The 16,382-nt window shown below is 48.2% G+C and overlaps 6 protein-coding genes across 6 annotated transcripts; 2 read left to right on the plus strand and 4 right to left on the minus strand.

Annotated features, from left to right (window-relative positions):
* Positions 1-174: 174 nt before the first annotated feature.
* Positions 175-2,630, minus strand: F4807DRAFT_410628 (alpha/beta-hydrolase). The gene has a single exon (XM_047996629.1). It carries the CDS (start codon positions 2,168-2,170, stop codon positions 641-643), a length of 1,530 nt encoding a protein of 509 aa, XP_047857851.1. The 5' UTR covers positions 2,171-2,630; the 3' UTR covers positions 175-640.
* Positions 2,631-3,357: 727 nt separating this feature from the next.
* F4807DRAFT_456674 (Alpha/Beta hydrolase protein) lies at positions 3,358-5,633 on the minus strand (the record flags this gene model as incomplete). The annotated part of the gene is made up of 9 exons (XM_048000917.1): positions 3,358-3,422; positions 3,495-3,927; positions 3,993-4,081; positions 4,134-4,305; positions 4,360-4,460; positions 4,513-4,549; positions 4,608-4,770; positions 4,824-4,908; positions 4,961-5,633. The coding sequence occupies 9 exons, from the start codon at positions 5,631-5,633 to the stop codon at positions 3,358-3,360; spliced, it is 1,818 nt and encodes a 605-aa protein (XP_047857852.1).
* Positions 5,634-6,225: 592 nt separating this feature from the next.
* On the minus strand, positions 6,226-7,404 carry F4807DRAFT_260946 (uncharacterized protein). Its single transcript, XM_047994480.1, has 3 exons — positions 7,023-7,404; positions 6,697-6,972; positions 6,226-6,637 (listed from the first exon to the last, which is right to left on the minus strand). Exons 1-3 carry the CDS (start codon positions 7,167-7,169, stop codon positions 6,572-6,574), a joined length of 489 nt encoding a protein of 162 aa, XP_047857853.1. The 5' UTR covers positions 7,170-7,404; the 3' UTR covers positions 6,226-6,571.
* A 1,903-nt stretch (positions 7,405-9,307) lies between these two features.
* F4807DRAFT_410637 (uncharacterized protein) lies at positions 9,308-10,618 on the plus strand. The gene is made up of 2 exons (XM_047996630.1): positions 9,308-10,440; positions 10,493-10,618. The coding sequence occupies exons 1-2, from the start codon at positions 9,404-9,406 to the stop codon at positions 10,542-10,544; spliced, it is 1,089 nt and encodes a 362-aa protein (XP_047857854.1). The 5' UTR covers positions 9,308-9,403; the 3' UTR covers positions 10,545-10,618.
* Positions 10,619-11,103: 485 nt separating this feature from the next.
* F4807DRAFT_261079 (uncharacterized protein) lies at positions 11,104-12,064 on the minus strand. The gene has a single exon (XM_047994481.1). The coding sequence runs from the start codon at positions 11,736-11,738 to the stop codon at positions 11,214-11,216; it is 525 nt and encodes a 174-aa protein (XP_047857855.1). The 5' UTR covers positions 11,739-12,064; the 3' UTR covers positions 11,104-11,213.
* A 1,336-nt stretch (positions 12,065-13,400) lies between these two features.
* F4807DRAFT_456678 (benomyl/methotrexate resistance protein) lies at positions 13,401-15,292 on the plus strand (the record flags this gene model as incomplete). Its single annotated transcript, XM_048000918.1, has 5 exons — positions 13,401-13,652; positions 13,721-13,893; positions 13,977-15,018; positions 15,083-15,181; positions 15,242-15,292. The coding sequence occupies 5 exons, from the start codon at positions 13,401-13,403 to the stop codon at positions 15,290-15,292; spliced, it is 1,617 nt and encodes a 538-aa protein (XP_047857856.1).
* Between the last annotated feature and the right edge of the window lie 1,090 nt (positions 15,293-16,382).

Below are 16,382 nucleotides of genomic sequence, written 5' to 3' on the forward strand. Positions count from 1 at the left end.
CTTATGCTGTGGATGATGGTGCCGTGTAAATTTGCTATAGTGACTGCTATCGAATACCAATCGTTGGAGTTCGTGAGTGAACTCGCACTTTACGCCATTCTCCCAAGCGAGGCCATGGACTAACTGAACATATCCAAAGCTCCAAGGATATCTTCCCATGAAGTTGTTGTCGAAGGAAATGACACCTAGCGCTTTATTCTACCAACTTGTAAGGTATTTACTACCTCAGGACACCTCTAGAGGGGACGTGGGTCTGAGGTCCGCAGGTAGATGTTTAATCTGGAACTGTTTTATGAATGTCGTAGAAGCCTCTAAATGATCGTACCTAGGTAGACATCACAAGCAAAGCTCATGTCTGGAAACAAACGAATTGGTCATCAAGTACAAGGTTTGTCCTTAGAACCACCCACCTATCTACATCGTAACTGCAGCCAAAGTAAATCCCCTAAAGGTAGGTAATAATAATTATTCACTATATATATACTCTAAAAATACCATCTTAGTGTAGTAATGTGTAATATATACGTTCGAAGTTTTCAACCCGAAACATCCCGTGCCATACCGTGTCATGTCATATATCTTCAATCACACATCCATTAAAACGTCTTGCTCATAGCACATACCAACTCTGCCCCTCGCTTTACGAATCAAACACCGTCCCCGGCTCCGGCATAGTCAAGTTGACAAGGTACGCGTTCATCGCGGCCGTCGTGGCGCCATCCGACAGGTAACTCGTGTGACCCGTACCATTGCGCACGATAAGAACGGACTTATCATCGCCCAATTCGGCATGCAAGCCCAGGCCCCACGCGTAGCTCGTCGAAGGGTCGAAGGTAGACTGCGCCTGCAGGATTTTAGTCGCGCCCTTGTAGACAATCTTCTTCGGCGGGTTCGTCAGCGGCGCCGGCCACCCGATGCACGAGGTCTGGATCTTGTAGCTCTGGCAGGCGCCGCGGGTCAGGGGGCTGAAGTTGGCGCCGAGCGTGCCCTTGGCGAGCACGTCGGCCAGCGAGGCCGCCGCGTGGTCCCAGTCCTGGCACGCGATCGCCGTGCCGGCGAACAGCGACGAGTCCGTGTACGGGTCGCCGACGGCGAGCGGGTTCGCCTCGGACATGAGGGTCGCGTTGCCGGCGTCGGCCTGCTCGAGCGCGCGCGCCAGGTTCGGCCAGCTCCCGACCGAGATCAGGTAGCTCTGCACGGTGAAGCGCAGGTCCTCGTCCGTCACGTTGGCGCGGCAGGAGGTGTCGTCGCAGCCCGGGGCGGGGATCGGCGACGCGGCGGCCTTGTCGCGGACGCTGACGAACTTGGCCTCGACGTCCTGGCCGGAGAGCACGCAGTCGGCCGTGGTCGAGTTCGCGCACCACTCGAAGAACTTCTTGAGCGTGAGCTCGTACGTGGTGCTCTCGATCAGCAGGTTCGACGACTCGCCCTGGCTGTGCTGCAGGTTCCCGTCGAGCACGAGCGCGCGGATGTTGTCCGGGAACAGCTCTGCGTACTGGCTGAAGAGCTGCGTCCCGTACGACAGGCCCAGGAGGTTGATCTTCTCGCCGCCGAGGGCCTTGCGCACGGCCTCGTGGTCCTTGACCGCGGAGATGGTGTCGACGAAGTCGATGAGGCGGCCCGTCTTGGCGCGGCAGCTTTCGCCGACGGCCTTGTTGTACGCGACCAGGGCGTCGTACTCGGCCTGCGTCTTGGGGAAGAAGGACACGCGCCTGTTGTACGTGTCGGTGTCGCACTGCACCGGCGTGCTGAGGCCGACGCCCCGCGGGTCCAACCCGATCACGTCGAAGCGCGCGAGGATCTCCGGGTTGACGACCCCCGGGCTCTGCGCTATCGAGCTGACGAGGTCCGAGGCTTGTCCGCCGGGGCCGCCCGGGTTCACGAACAGGTACCCGATGCGCGCGCTCTTGTCGGTGGCCTCGTGGCGCACGAGGCCGAGCTGTATCGTCTCGTTGCCCGGGTTCGACCAGTCCAGGGGCACGGTGTAGTTCGCGCACGTGAGGTTCGCGGCGAATTGGTCGGAGCAAGGCCCCCAGGTAATGCTGCCGGTGGTGTTCTGAGCGGCGGCTCCTCTCCTGGACGATGCTATTCTCGAGCCGGGCATGGGAACTGCCGCGCCCAGAGTCGCGAGCGCGAGGAACGCCGATGTGAATACTTGCGAGCGCCCCATCTTTGTTGTTTGCCTGTCCTGCGCAATACCGATCCAATTAAGTTGTCGTGAAAGGTGGTATTGAGTTGAGGACTCGGAATGGGAAGAGCGGTATCCGGGGTATATATAGGGCTTGGCTCGTAAGATTCTGGCGATGATGACTACCTAGACATAACCTAACTAATCATGTCACGGAGCAGGGTGTAGGGCGAAGCAACAGACGACTAGGCCGGCATGCCGGAAGCAGAGGACAATAATAGAAGGACGATGCGTGGGCGCTGGCGGAGCTACCTAGCTGCTGTGTTCCTGCATTGTCGATCCTTGCCCGGAAGAACGGGCAGGTGTTGCACTGCACGGCGTCGATTGGGCGATCGCAATCGATAGCAGCGACGGGCTGGGGTTCGGGCCTAAATTTGGGGTCGAATCCGGTAGCTGAAGAGCTGGTAATTTCCATAAACCCTGCTGACCGGCTGCTGTGCCCCAGGCCTTGAGTGACACAGCCGCCATCTGACGGGCAGAACGGGGAATAGCTGTTTGGCTGTTTGCTTTTTGCTTACATAGCTGCATAGTAGGGCACCTAGTGAAGTCCTATGAGGCGATTTCAGCAAGTCCATCGTCGAATCTCTCTACATTAGTGCTGAGGGATAAGCCATCTTGGTGACGAACGAATGTGAACCGAGCCTCCATAGTCCTATCTTCTGTTGATGATTCGTGATTCGTGTTCAGCGGACGCCCGTTTGGAGAAGCGGGTACAAGCAGATTTCCCGGTTTGGGTTTCGCGTCCATTCCTTCCGTGCACCTTCCGTGTCTGCTGTCTTGCCCGAAGTCCTCCACATTTTTACTACCTACCACCTACCTGCTATAGCTATTACTAATTCATGTTTAATGCGTGACGTCACGGGCGTCAGGGATCATCAGCATAAACTTTACTCACTTGCACTTTCTAGATGAGAATATAGGACGGAGCGAACCGAAACCTAACCTTAGCTTCCCGCAGAAGAACTCTATTTTAGAGCCTCAACCTTGGACTAAATACCTAGGTACCTACTACTAAGGAATGCACTTATATAGTATTTATCACGACGGAACCTCCATCACATAGATGCGCGAACGACTTTTCATTTTCAATGCCGAACTCTCTTCCCCTCAATTGGTCAATCTCCTCGGGATCTTACATGTTAACAGACTTTGGAAGTTTTGCATCACCCCTAAGGCCATGGATCATGGCTCTCGAGAGTGCCGTTCCTCAATGATTCCCAGTACTTCTTGAGGCCTGCATGCAATGATTAGCCATCGTTAATCAAAGGTAATCGGTATTGTCTGGGGAGTGGAAGGGGGGGCTTACTGTGGTCCGCAAAGCCACCTCCAAAGATTCCTCCCTGGACGTGATTTTCGTCCTGATCGATCGCCTCAAGATCGCTCTCAGCCAGCGTAACTTCTTCCGTGGCTCCATCGCTCGTATATTCGTTGAGAGCACCGAGTTCCGAAGCTCCTAAAGCGATTCGCGCTGGAGTAATGTTCACCATCCTGTCTACATGGTAGTACTTCTCCAACCAAAGGGTTACGCCGGGCATCCTTGCGACCAAGTCATTACCGTTGACAAACCGCCATGACTTCCGAAATCCCTTAAGGGTGCCTGCATTGGTGGCATACGTCTCATTACCTACTCGCGGGCTTCCAAACGTCATCAGACCGCGAATTGTTGTATGCATAAAATGCATATCTGCTAGCATGCCTGCCCAGCAGTTCGTGGCATATGCCCCGCCAAGAGAATGGCCCTAATGAAGACGTAAGAGACTCGCATTATCACTTGGTGTATTTGGAACTTGTCCTTGGAACTTACGGTCACCCAAGCTTGGACTCTCAGTCCAAAGGGAAATGTTTTGGCTAAAACCTTCCTCTCAAGTTTCCAGAGCTGATTTCTCATCATCTCTACGAGTTGTCAGATTTTAGAGCGGGCAAAGAAGAAGGCGATATGACTTACGAAACGGCAAAGCAATGCGGATTGATTTGTTTGATGACAGGTCACACGGGAAGTCTTTGAATACGCCATCGAAGAATCCGATATGACATCTACCTTTCAAGGGGCTAGACCCGACCGCATCCTTCATATTGAACTTGGCATCCGTGATCCATTCTTTGAACTTTCCAGTCCCCTATGGTCTAGTCAGTCCAGCACGTCGAGGACACGAATATGGATCGGTGATCACCTTGAACGCTATGACGATAAACGGCTTCTTATCCTCGCTGTGCCCATAGAAAGCGCCGCAGTAAGGACCGTTACGGAGAAGTTTTCCATCGGAAGAAAAGTCTAAAATATCGATTAGCCACCAACAATTGTCACCTATACTCTAACCACCTACTGCAGAGGGGTAGATAATCAAGCCCCATCCTTGATGCCTGGATACATATTAGAGACTTTGTCAAGACTCCGAATCATCTTCTGGTCATAACTTACCACCTCCTGTATTTTCTGTGTAGCTCTGTCGCCCTTCACCTGCGCTTTCATCATCGCGTCTAAGGTAGCCTGGCTGAGTGGCCGGGAATGTTTAACAGCCTCTTTGATCTCAGCTGCATATGGCTGTAACTCCGAATATATCTGTTCCTCATGTTCAAGGTCCCTACGATACCCCATTAGCAGTTCAGAAATATGTTGACGGAAGGCATTAATAACCTCATGTAGACACATTGATCCATGATACATAGAAGCTGAGCCACTTTGATGACAGCATCTGGCGAAACACTCTGGTTTTTGGAATCTGGCACTGTTAGATACTCAAGTCAAGCTGTTAAGAAGGAGGGGGATATAACCATCGTATTTCTCCTCGGCGAGGGTGTTGATAGCTGTTCGCAAGTCTCCCGTCCTCTGCATCTCCGCGACCTTAGCGAGTTGCTCTGAATTGTCAAGGTCCGACCCCCCGCCACCGCCGAATGCCATTACTTCAGCATGGTCGTCTGACTCGTTAGAGGAATCCTTTTCCCCAAGAACGCTTATCAGAGCGAACTGTTGTTTCCATGACTCATCAACGCTACTTGCCGGAGTTGTCTCCTGAAGAGAGCGTACGAACAACTGGAACTCCGTGCTCGCGTTGTTGGGGTCATTGACAGGTCTGGCGTCCGCGGCCATGATGTGAACGGGGGCGCCATCCTCGTCATAGGAATGCGGGATGTTCGGGGGATACGCAAAGCGGAAATATTCGGGCGGGGGAAACTGAACATGGCGCATCATAAGTCGTCGGTCACTGATATTGAAGCCTAGGTACGCATTGTTTAGCTTGGATTGTAGTGCAAAGTGGTCTTGGCCTCCTTGCTGGATTGGCACTAAGTTGAAAGTACGAATCAGACCAAAGGCTGTTTCTTTGTTCTCGAGGCTTCTGTCACTGAGCCGGTCCAACCTTACACCAGGCCCAGATCCATTGAAGCAGGTCAGCGCTTGGATGAGGGGGCCTGAGACCTCAACAGAGACAGTTTTTGGGGTAGCCATCTGGGCTATGCTTAGAGGATAGTCATATGAAACAGACTCATCTCTGACCTTTCATCCCCTTATATAACCTTAGACCTGGCCAGCGCTTAAGATCTGCTGAACTACTAACGTTGCTGATCGTCCAACTTTGCATGTGCGATGGGATGGCAACTGCATTAGGGGAAACGACATACCCAATAGCTGTCATACCTATATACCTACACGGTATATGTAGTCTTCATTGGCTGATATGTTGCAAGACAATTTGGTTGTTATTTGAGTGTCACTGCAGATGCGGGATCCAATAGTGCCTTGTGTCATAGGAGCTGAAACATCGCTAAGATGGGGTCGGCTTGATTCAATCCATCTTACAGCCTATGTTGCCGCAGCAAGAACGTCAAGATATTCCCATTCTGGATGTATGGAGAGGTCTCAACGATATTGGAGTTCGGTTTCTCATCGGGTAGAAGGAAAGTGGCCGCAGAAGCCAAGCATCTCAGGGGGGCAGCCCGTCTATTACAATGGGATGGTCCATTCCTGCGTTCGCATAACCTCATCTACTACTTCAGTATGGCCTTATTGACATCACTTTAGGTACAATAAGACATATATGGTTTCCGTGCGTCATTAATCCCATTTCTAGGACCTTGCCATACGGTTGACCCATCGTCTGACGGTTGCTGTGTAACAACATAGAAGCCTTGTCACGACGTGAATATAGGTAATGAGAGGGGCACATCATCGTCATGCAAGGAATGTTAAGATACCTAGGTAGTCTACTAAAGAACGTGGTATACATGAAGTATCGTCTTCTCTGTACTGGTTTAGATCACCCCTCTTAACATGCCAACCTCCCTAATGGGATGAACCCCTGACAAGTCAAATCTCGAACCAGCTGGGCCTCTGGAAGGACCGTTAGAATAGTGCCCATGTGCAAAGACTGCATCCCGCGGCAAAAATCACTCCTCGAAAGTAACTGTGAAGATTGCGACGCAATCATCGGCTTGACCTATGTTGCTAGTGACCTGGTTAATGAGATTAGCAAGTGCTCATAGAGTGACTGGTAATAAGAATCTATCCTTACTGTCAGAGTCCCGCCGTTGAAGGATTTCGAGTCGTCCTTCTCTTCTCTGTAGTAGAGCCAGTTATAATCGCCCTGGCCAATATTTGCATCCCGAGTCAAGACAGCCGAAGTACAGTAGTTGTCCTTGGCGCTCATGTAAGGATTGGAACCTAGAAATCGGAGATACAACGCCTCAGAGCCACTTTTGACCGCATAACCGGACATGCCAGCCGATCCAGTAAACGGACTACGAGAGCTGATGACGTGTCCGCCGCTGCCCGAACTGTAGGGTTTGATCTTGCGAATAAAGTTAGGATAAAAGCTCCAGTGGTAGGACAACTGCTTACCGTAGATGGAGGTTCCGCAAAGTCTCCCCAGTCAGCGAAACAGCCTTCCGCTTCTAATTCAAAGGCAGTTTGATTTTCGACCAGGAACTTAATCTGGTTCCTGCTGAAGGCCCCAATGTTTTCTCCCTCTTGCTCGAAATCAGACATGATGGGCCCTTATAAACCAATGAATTGGGAAGATAAAACGGAATTTATATAGCAAACAGAGAATGGTTAGGCTGATATAAAAGATTCTTTCCAGAGGTGATTTTACACCAGATAAGTAGCTCCTCTTCCTTGGAATGGAAGAAGCATTTATAGATGACTGGAAGCACCAAGTGAAGTATGTACCTCATGTGAATGCATCAAAATCAGCCGCAAAGTCTCATTGCTTCTGAACAGAAACCACGGTCCAATTGGTGGCTAGTACCTTTGATGCATCGCTGATCATAAAAGCTCTCTGAATCAATTTGGTTTAAGCCCAATTTTTATGGGAGCTGAAAGTACGACAATTGTAGAATACTCAAGAGACGTTTCTACAGACGTAAAGATGTGAGTGGTGTGCAACACCTTGACTACCTAAACGCACTTGCCTACATCAACTCTTCCTATTGGCTAACTGCACTTAAGGCTAGCAGTTCAAGTTGTGAGCTCTGCATTGGTATGCATATGGCAGCAATAAAAGTTGCAGTAGCTTCTAGTCTGAACTACCCGTACGGTGTATTGTAGATCTTTGAATCTAAGAATGGTTAATACTTCACTAATGCTTTGGTGAAGCTGAGCTCCGGACCATGCTTAAGTTCCAGTCGGGAGTTTTATTTCATCAATAATTTGTTGATAACACTCCACATCTCTGAAGGGAGAGACCGTACGTTCTGATTGGCTGAGTGTACGGCTCGGGATATTTATCTTGCATGTAGATGAAGACAAAATGGGAAGAGACAATCGCAAACGTAAGAGCTGAAAGAATGATACACTTAGAGAACTGGCTGAGACCATTCCTCAATTATTTCATCATAGACGAACCCGTGTCACTGAAGCACTATTGAAGATGAACTGAGGCATTGGATTCCGCGGGTGGAAAAAAAAGGGGTTGTGGGTCCATTTATTTCATCTTGGCATCTTTTCAAAGAGGCGCCTGAGTATTCTGTATGGTCCGAGCAGTCATCGTTGAATAGAAACTTATGAGTGAATCCAACTTATCATGGTTTAGCTTTTTACTCTTGTCCTAATGGACTTCAATCTTCTAGGCTATCAAACCGTGATTGACATCCCCACCTCTGATCGTCGTACCTTGCAGGACTCTATTGGGTTTGTGGATACCACCCCTGATCCCCAGCGGGTGACAGTAATAGTCTGACTTTCTTTAGATGACCGGGACTCTGAGGTAAACCTTCGTCGCGGTTCTATCATCTGCAAAAAGTCGTCTCTCTCGTTTCACCGAAGCTTCGCCCTACTTATCAGACTCCTCAACAGCTTGTATGAGAAGAATGAAAACTTCCACTAGATCTAGTAGGTGAAATTGTCTTACACAAGAGTATTTATCTACCAACCTATCTGTAATCATCATCCTATAACTCTTGCCTACATTCTAGCAGGTCTCTATCTTCAGTTATCATGAAGCTCACCTCCTCAGAATTGATTAACTTATAATGTTGACCCTTGTATAAATTGAAAGACAGTATCAATATTACCGTGATGCACTGTAAGTGTAGCTGTTTTAGCTATCTCTTTGCTACTGGATCGGAGGTTCCTATTGGCTAAAACGCGTATAGTTGCCAAAGTACCTAGGAAGTCAAGGGATAACTAAGTACTATGTAGAATCCCAGTATGTTACAATAATATTAATACTAAGTCGCCGATAGCCCATTTATTCTGACTCTGTTCTATTACTGTGTTAATAACGAGTCAATGACCGTAAAGACCTCCTTTGTTCCCTCACTCTTCCTTTCTGCGAACATTGGTGATTGTAAACATAGTGAGATATTATTAAACAAGAAACGTTCCCTTATGGTATATATAGTAGCATAAACAGGGACTTCCCACCTGAGCTCTTCTAAGTAGCTTCATGCTAATCAAGTAACCAAGCTACTTACTCAACCATGGATACCAGATCTAGCACATCTTCTAAGACAAACATGGGTACGTATGAAAATGGCTTTGATCAAGCTTCCTCCTATAGGGAGAAGTTGAAGCATATTCAAGATTTGACACCCATTGACGAACCACTAATCTCATGGGACGGCAAGCGTGGAAGATCACCACGTGAGTACTTGAAGCCACCTGTTAAACCATATGGGCGAGAGGTTGCGGAATGGCAAAATGCGCTTTCGGGCAAACACGAAGTGCCACAATTCCGAACCACTTCAGAAGTGGCACCTATTCGCCAGGACGCACCCACTATGGTCTTGATCTTCTATCCCCGCCCGGACGAAGGTGATGCAAGGCCTATCCACCAGAGCCCCTCTTACCTAAAGAGAATCGAACGCATAGCTCAGATGGGAGAGCAGACGATTCTCTACATCCCGCCCGAGCTCGCGGAAACAATCCGCGCCATGCGACCAGACCCGCATTGGCACATAGTGGACTCCTACGCCACGGTTTGGGATATACCGACTAACGACTACCAGCGCGACAACTTCGCAAATGTGCAACCGAGACTTTTCCGGGAATTTGACGGCTATGGGGATGCTGATGGTGAGCTGAGGCCCGTGGACAGATACAACCGCGCCCATCACAGCGCCGTATGCAATGCGAAGGCATTCATCATGTACGACGCCATCATGCGCAATCCCTTCGGTTCTGACCGGTGGATGTACGTAGACGCGGGATTCCTCTTTGACGACGGCCCCAGAGACTCCGATGGCATGATTTGGGGTGACCTCATCAAGAGCGGCCTCGACTCGGCAAAGATTGATCGTGCCATCAGTGTCTCACGCGACACGGGGGTGGTCATGGGCGAGTATTCGCACCGAGATGGCTGCCCGGACATTAACGACGAATGCTGGAGCAATCCTAGACGGACCTGGCGCAGCCGCCAGTTCATTGCTAATGTGTATGTGGGCAACTCGCTCGGCATGCTGAACTACAGCGCGCGCTTTATGCAGACGGTAGATGATATGGATGCTAACGGCTTCTACACCGGGCGCGAGGAATTTGTCGTAGCCTTTGTCGCCCTTCGCTACCCCAACTCCGTTTTCTCCATCCCGTGGTTTCCTCTGCCTCGACGGCTTGATTACCGTTGGCAGTTCCCCGGGAAGCTGGTGTTTTCTCGCGTTGGTGGCCCCCAGTCGGTACCCCCTATTGTGGACCCAATCGCTACATTGTACGTTCGCGACTATGTACCGAGCCGCCAGAGGCTGGCTGCGGGAGGGATCTATATCACGTCTCCAAAGGATCATTATGAATGGGAAGTCCGTCATGGGCTGACGATACCTGCCTAAGAAAGAGTAAGTAACTAATATTTTAAGGGATTATCTTAGATAGCTTACCTTACGGGTCTCATGTAGCACATGTTACAGACTGAGTGAGAATAGCAGTTAGCTTGCCTTTGGCTCGCTTGTAGGTAGTAAAAGACCTTGATTAACGGCTGTCCCTCTCCTAAACCCCTTTGAGGCCTTCGATCCCTTATATATTCGTCCCGGCATTATACAGGCTGCAGCTAACTAGCTGTTATCTAGCTGTTATCTAGCCCCTTGCCTTGTAACCCCTGACACAATTGGTACTATTGGATTAGTTATCTGAACTCCAAACAGGATATCCCAATAAGCTTAATGTAGCCTCCCAGAAATCAATGAGAATTTGTTAGGTCCCATCAGCCCTCTACTGCTGAATATCTCCAACCTTAATAATAAGTATATCCATATCCTTGACGCATGTTGTATTAATTTTGCTAGTTCTTTTGTGAGAAAAGAAGTTGGTCATCTGTCGGTCGCGGTCTTGTATATCCGGGGTTAATTCAATACACTTAGCCGCAATATTCCATTTGACCATCCCACTGAACTTTGGTAACCAGATTCCCTCGGTCCCAACAATATCAATAGAACTATGGGTATATTAGCTTATAAATCAAATCTGTTAACATGCCTGTAGAAAAGAGGATCAGAGGGGATAAGATGTTGTATTTGTTTAGAAACTTTAGATCCTGGATCTTCATTTCGAAGATCTTAAGTACTTGCACAGTGCTCGTCGCACCTTCCCATGATGTACACTCTATCTCCTATAGTCATAGGAAAATGGAGAATAATACCGAAACAGGCAGATAAGAGTTGCATCTTTTGCAACTTCTTTCAAGCAAGTCCCAAGCGCCTTCTCAGGTGCTATTGGAACCGCACTCTTCTTCCCGTGTTTCGGACTCCTTTCGTAAATTAATACGCCATCGGCGTACTTCCAGCGTCCAGTTAAGCCGTGGATGCTTATCCACTCTTGTCTTTCTTTTAAAATTACAGCCCCGGCGACTGAAGAGGAATCGATTAAGACCCCGGTATTTGCGCAGCGCGCAACTCTATGTCTCCCGATGTCGTAATATTGGAACCTGAAAAGATCAGGGAATCTTGCGTCGAGGAGGGCCGCGGCCTTGAGTGCAAATGATGTGCATCTGCCAGTGGCAGATGACCACGTGGAGGAGAAAGGGGCTTTGGATAAGTCCTCTTCGGTAACCGAGTTTTGGTCAAACTTTTTCAACTTTGCCGGTTGGCAAGGATATCTTGATGGCTTAATTCCTGTCAGAAGCCTCATCTGTGAGAGCTGATAGCTAGAGCCTCACCAGGGGTAACTAGTAGCCCAGAAGGATCGGGAGTCGGCTTGTACGAGGCCGCCCTATTGGCAGTTGGCCCTTGGCTGCAGACAAAAGGAAGTTCTATGCATGTATAACGCATCCCTTGGAAGGGAGTAGTTAGAGCTCTTCGCGCATAAACGTCGTTATTCCTTAGCCCTTTGGTTCCGCCTCGTGACACATAAGCCCTTGAACCTTCTCGTTGCCCTCGTACAGTAAAATCATATTTCGTCCCAAAGATCTGGCACTTCATTGTAGGTAACCCCAGAAACGCCTTTGTATCGTTCTATAGTTGTTAGTTTATTAAATGATTAATTTTGATATATACGACTTGAACTTACCAAGCCATGGGTATGCTTTTGCCACCTCCTCGGGAGTCATCTTGGCATTTTTTTCGCGAGCTTTGTCGAACAGTTCACCGATCTCCTCTCTTGTCAAGGTTTTTGATTTATTCTGCTTGGTGTTGGTATCAGAGCCGGGATCTTTTTTATCCGATTGTTGTGGTACTTTAGTATCGGAAGAAGATGTTTGTGGTTTTTGGGATTCTGTAGTAGAAGGCATTGTAAAGGTTGTGAAGGATTTTGTTGTTGGGTTGTTTTCTAAAATTTGGGGTTCCAAGTTTCAAATAATTACTTGCTCAATATAGGTAATTAAGGTTTAGGTTTTAGTTTTTTCCACGTATGTGTGTGGTATGAGGGTTATTGGGTTCAAAGTCGGTTGATTAATGTAAGTTCTAAGATGAGGGTTTATTAAGAATCTAGTAGTAGTCTGGTGACAGTGACCATCCGCTGCGATTGAGGTGAAGAGTCAGGAGTCACGTGGAACGACCCATTTTATGTGGGCAGGCAGGCCTGATAGGAGTTGCACCTAAACTTTTATTTGTTACTAGTATTGAAGGGATGCCCATTTTAGATCATAAACAATTTAGTCCCGGAGGCTTTTATGCTGTGTTCTAGGTAGGTAGGCATCATTTATACGCCAAATCTTAAAAGCATCATCTATAGGTACGTAAAAACAGGCTAAATAAAGAGTATTTTACAAAATTATGCCATGAGCAAGAAATCTTTTTTACCTGAGCAGTCACTGTGTTACAGTTGTGTCGAGAGGTCATTCAATATACCTATGGCTTGGCGTTTGCGTATTTGAGAATATTATTACGGGGTTTACACCACTACCTCCGCGCAAATTCCGGGCCTCCTGCCCCTAAACCAACCCCTGAAGCGTTTATCGCCGCATATATCCGTCCACTATGCATTATCATTTGAAGCGAGATAGCCTCATGTAGAGATCACGTAGAGTTGAAGCCAATTAGGCTTCGAATAAGTGGGACATCCTCACTTTGATCGTATATCGAGTCAATAACCAGATTATCCGGTCAATATACCTACACAAGCAGGGAAGACGTAGTATGTCGCTATGGGCAGCAAGTAAACACCCTGTGGGACTAAGGTTAATAATTAGAAATCCAAAAGGTAAATTGTTTTCGCTCAAGCCATGCTCATAGATATCTGCCCATGTTAGCCGGGCCAATGTAAAAGACGAGAATATTTCTAAAGGTTCCCTGAGCATCTCTCAAAGAAACAACAGTTTAAAACTACGAATACTACTTCCTACCATTTTATATCATGGCTAATCAGATACGTGACACCCAATTTGGCCAGCTTGTACGTTTTGTATCGAGGCACAAACTTTTCAGATATCCCGACGAAGACGATGCTTCGTTATGGAAACGCTGTCTCCAAAGGGATACCAGTTCGACAGCCACGCCGCAAGAGGAGCAAGCTAACCAACTTTCTGGAGGTGTCTGTTTGACTCCTGCTGCCGAAGATGGTCGAGATACATATCTAGTAGAGTGGTATGGGCCTGACGATCCGGAGGTATGTACCCCTTATATCTTCCTATTTCGACTGATAAATAAGTACCTACTTAACTGACGCCGGCATAGAATCCGCAAAACTGGCCTGAGAAATGGAAGCTGGTGGTTGCTTTCGTAATGTGTCTCCTCAACTTCTCCTTCTATATTGCGAGTTCGATATACGTCCCCGGCATACCGAGTATCATGGAGGACTTTGGCGCCAGCGAGATCGTTGCAACGCTAGGGCTCTCGCTTTTTACCCTGTATGTAAGATAATAAAATACGCCTGAGCCAATGTTGGCCCTGAGATAAGAACGCTACTAACCTGCTGTTTCGTTCACATTAGCGGATATGGGCTAGGCCCTATGCTTTGGTCCCCAATGTCGGAGATCCCCCAACTCGGACGCAGCCCGCTGTATTTTTGGACGTTCCTCGCCTTTATCCTGCTTCAACTTCCAACCGGATTCGCTGTCAACATGCCCATGTTCCTTGTTTTCCGAGCTCTTACTGGCTTCGTCGGCAGCCCTCCATTGGCGACTGGAGGTGCCACAATCATCGACATGTATGATCCAGCTCGTGCTGGATACGGCATATGTATCTTTTCATCATTTGGGGTGCTCGGTCCCGTCTTTGGTCCGATCATTGGTGGTTTCGCGGCCCCAGCTGAGGGGTGGAGGTGGACAATTTGGATATTCACGTGGCTATGCGCGCTTGTGCTCATCCTGTTGTTTTTCTTGCTACCCGAGACCAGCGCCGCGAATATTCTGTACAGGAGAGCCAAAAGAATACGGGAACTAACCGGAGACAATCGGTTTAGGAGCCAGTCCGAAATCGACGCCGCGCATCACACTGCGAAAGATCGTTTGATTGTCCTTGGCCGAGCGTTCACGTTGACTTTCTCAGAGCCTATCGTCTTCTTCATAGATCTGTATTCGGCCCTCCTATACGGAGTTTTGTTCCTGTGGTTCGAATCGTTCCCTCTGGTCTTTGGCGGTATTTATGGATTTAGTGCCAGCACAGAGGGGCTAGCATTCCTGGGTATCTTCATTGGTGCTCTTGTTACTGTACCTTTCTTCCTGATCTGGATTAAATACGGAATAATTCCGAAATTCGCTAAACCGTCATTCAGGCCGGAAATGGTCCTCCCACCGACATTCGTAGGGGCTGTCACCCTGCCGATCTGTCTTTTCTGGTATGGCTGGACAGCTCGGGAAAGCATTCATTGGATCGTTCCTATCATCGGCTCCAGTCTCTTTACCGTATGTGTAGTCACAATATTCAACACGGTATTCAACTACCTAGGGATTTCATATCCCACTTATGCAGCGTCGATATTTGCAGGGAATGCGTTATTCCGTGCCTCGTTTGGCGCGTCGTTTCCTCTCTTTGTAAGTTCCCACGAAGACTTTATCTCTGTTCGTTGGTAATTAACTTGTCAACTTATCTGACTAGGCCCGAGAACTCTTTCGCCAACTTGGGATTGGCCCCGGCAATTCGCTCCTTGGGGGGATTGCAGTATGCTTTATCCCTATCCCTTTCGTTTTTCATCGGGTAAGTGTCCATGAACGTTGTATTGTAACTTGGAGGATAAGGGGGCTAACCGCGCATCAGTATGGTGTAAAGATCCGACACAAGAGCAAGAATGCCCGACACGATATCTAAAAAGGGAAATACCATGGCTCGGGACCCCTGGGAACTTCATACCCCGATGTAAGCCTTGAAAGTCTACCCAGGTATCTTCGGAGGTCTGATTGGACACTTTCGTACGTAAAGTGGTTCGAGAAGCAGAGGTATTGATGCCAGATGCTGACCAAATCCATTGTTGAGTCCCAAAAAATCCTAGCCTCCATGTATTGCTCATAGGCTCGAAGCAACATCATCTGAATAAGGCTATTGGCCAAGGGTATTCTGGAGGAGCTAATGTCGATTATTATCATTCCTATTGTATTTCGGAGCGACGTCTCTTACTGTGGAAAAGTGAATAGGTCTATTCCAATATCTTCCAAACTGTAAAATTTAGTTAGTTAAGCGTGTAAAACTGAAATGTAATTTACTGACTTGAGTCCTATTTAGGATATCTGCAACGAAACAAGCCGAGGAGTCTGTGTTGTCGATGCTAATGGGAACTGGATGTTGATCTTAGAGACATATTTTAAGTCTCGCCAACTGAGGTTGCTTAATTGACTATGCTCCTCTGAAGATTTCCAAAACATCATAGCGATAAATTGTTCCAGTTATAGTGATCGTTCTATGAGAACGTTTGGTATTCATTCCATAGTGATGTTGTTATTGAGTCTCTTCAAGATTCCGGGTTTTCGCCGAGTCGACATCTCTGACAGTCATCAAGAACGCCGCACTTAGTTCGGCATCTACATCGACGGGGTAAACTCGCTCGGCTTTCTCTGTCTCTCATTTCTGTTATACAACAACAAAAAGAGGCTTCAATGAATGAAGACACCATGTTGCGATATAGCGACAAGGCTTTCGGAAATGTTTGCGGCCCTACGGGAATAATTTGATATTCATTTTCTCCAATTCTTTATTCGGCATCGTTCGCATTCATACAGATTATTAATCATCTCGGATAGGACATGATATTGGAGATGCGTTTGTGTCCTTCCCTATTTTGATAGGACAGCAGGGGTATTGGCGTATGAAAAGCCAGTAGTATACCGGCCCTGAGTAACACAACGCATGATGGCGCTTTCAATCGCTCTCAAGTGGACGCCAGTATGTGAACGCTTACTCATTG

The sequence above is a fragment of the Annulohypoxylon truncatum genome (genome assembly GCF_022578515.1).
Source record: "Annulohypoxylon truncatum strain CBS 140777 unplaced genomic scaffold F4807scaffold_4, whole genome shotgun sequence".
NCBI lineage: Eukaryota > Fungi > Ascomycota > Sordariomycetes > Xylariales > Hypoxylaceae > Annulohypoxylon > Annulohypoxylon truncatum.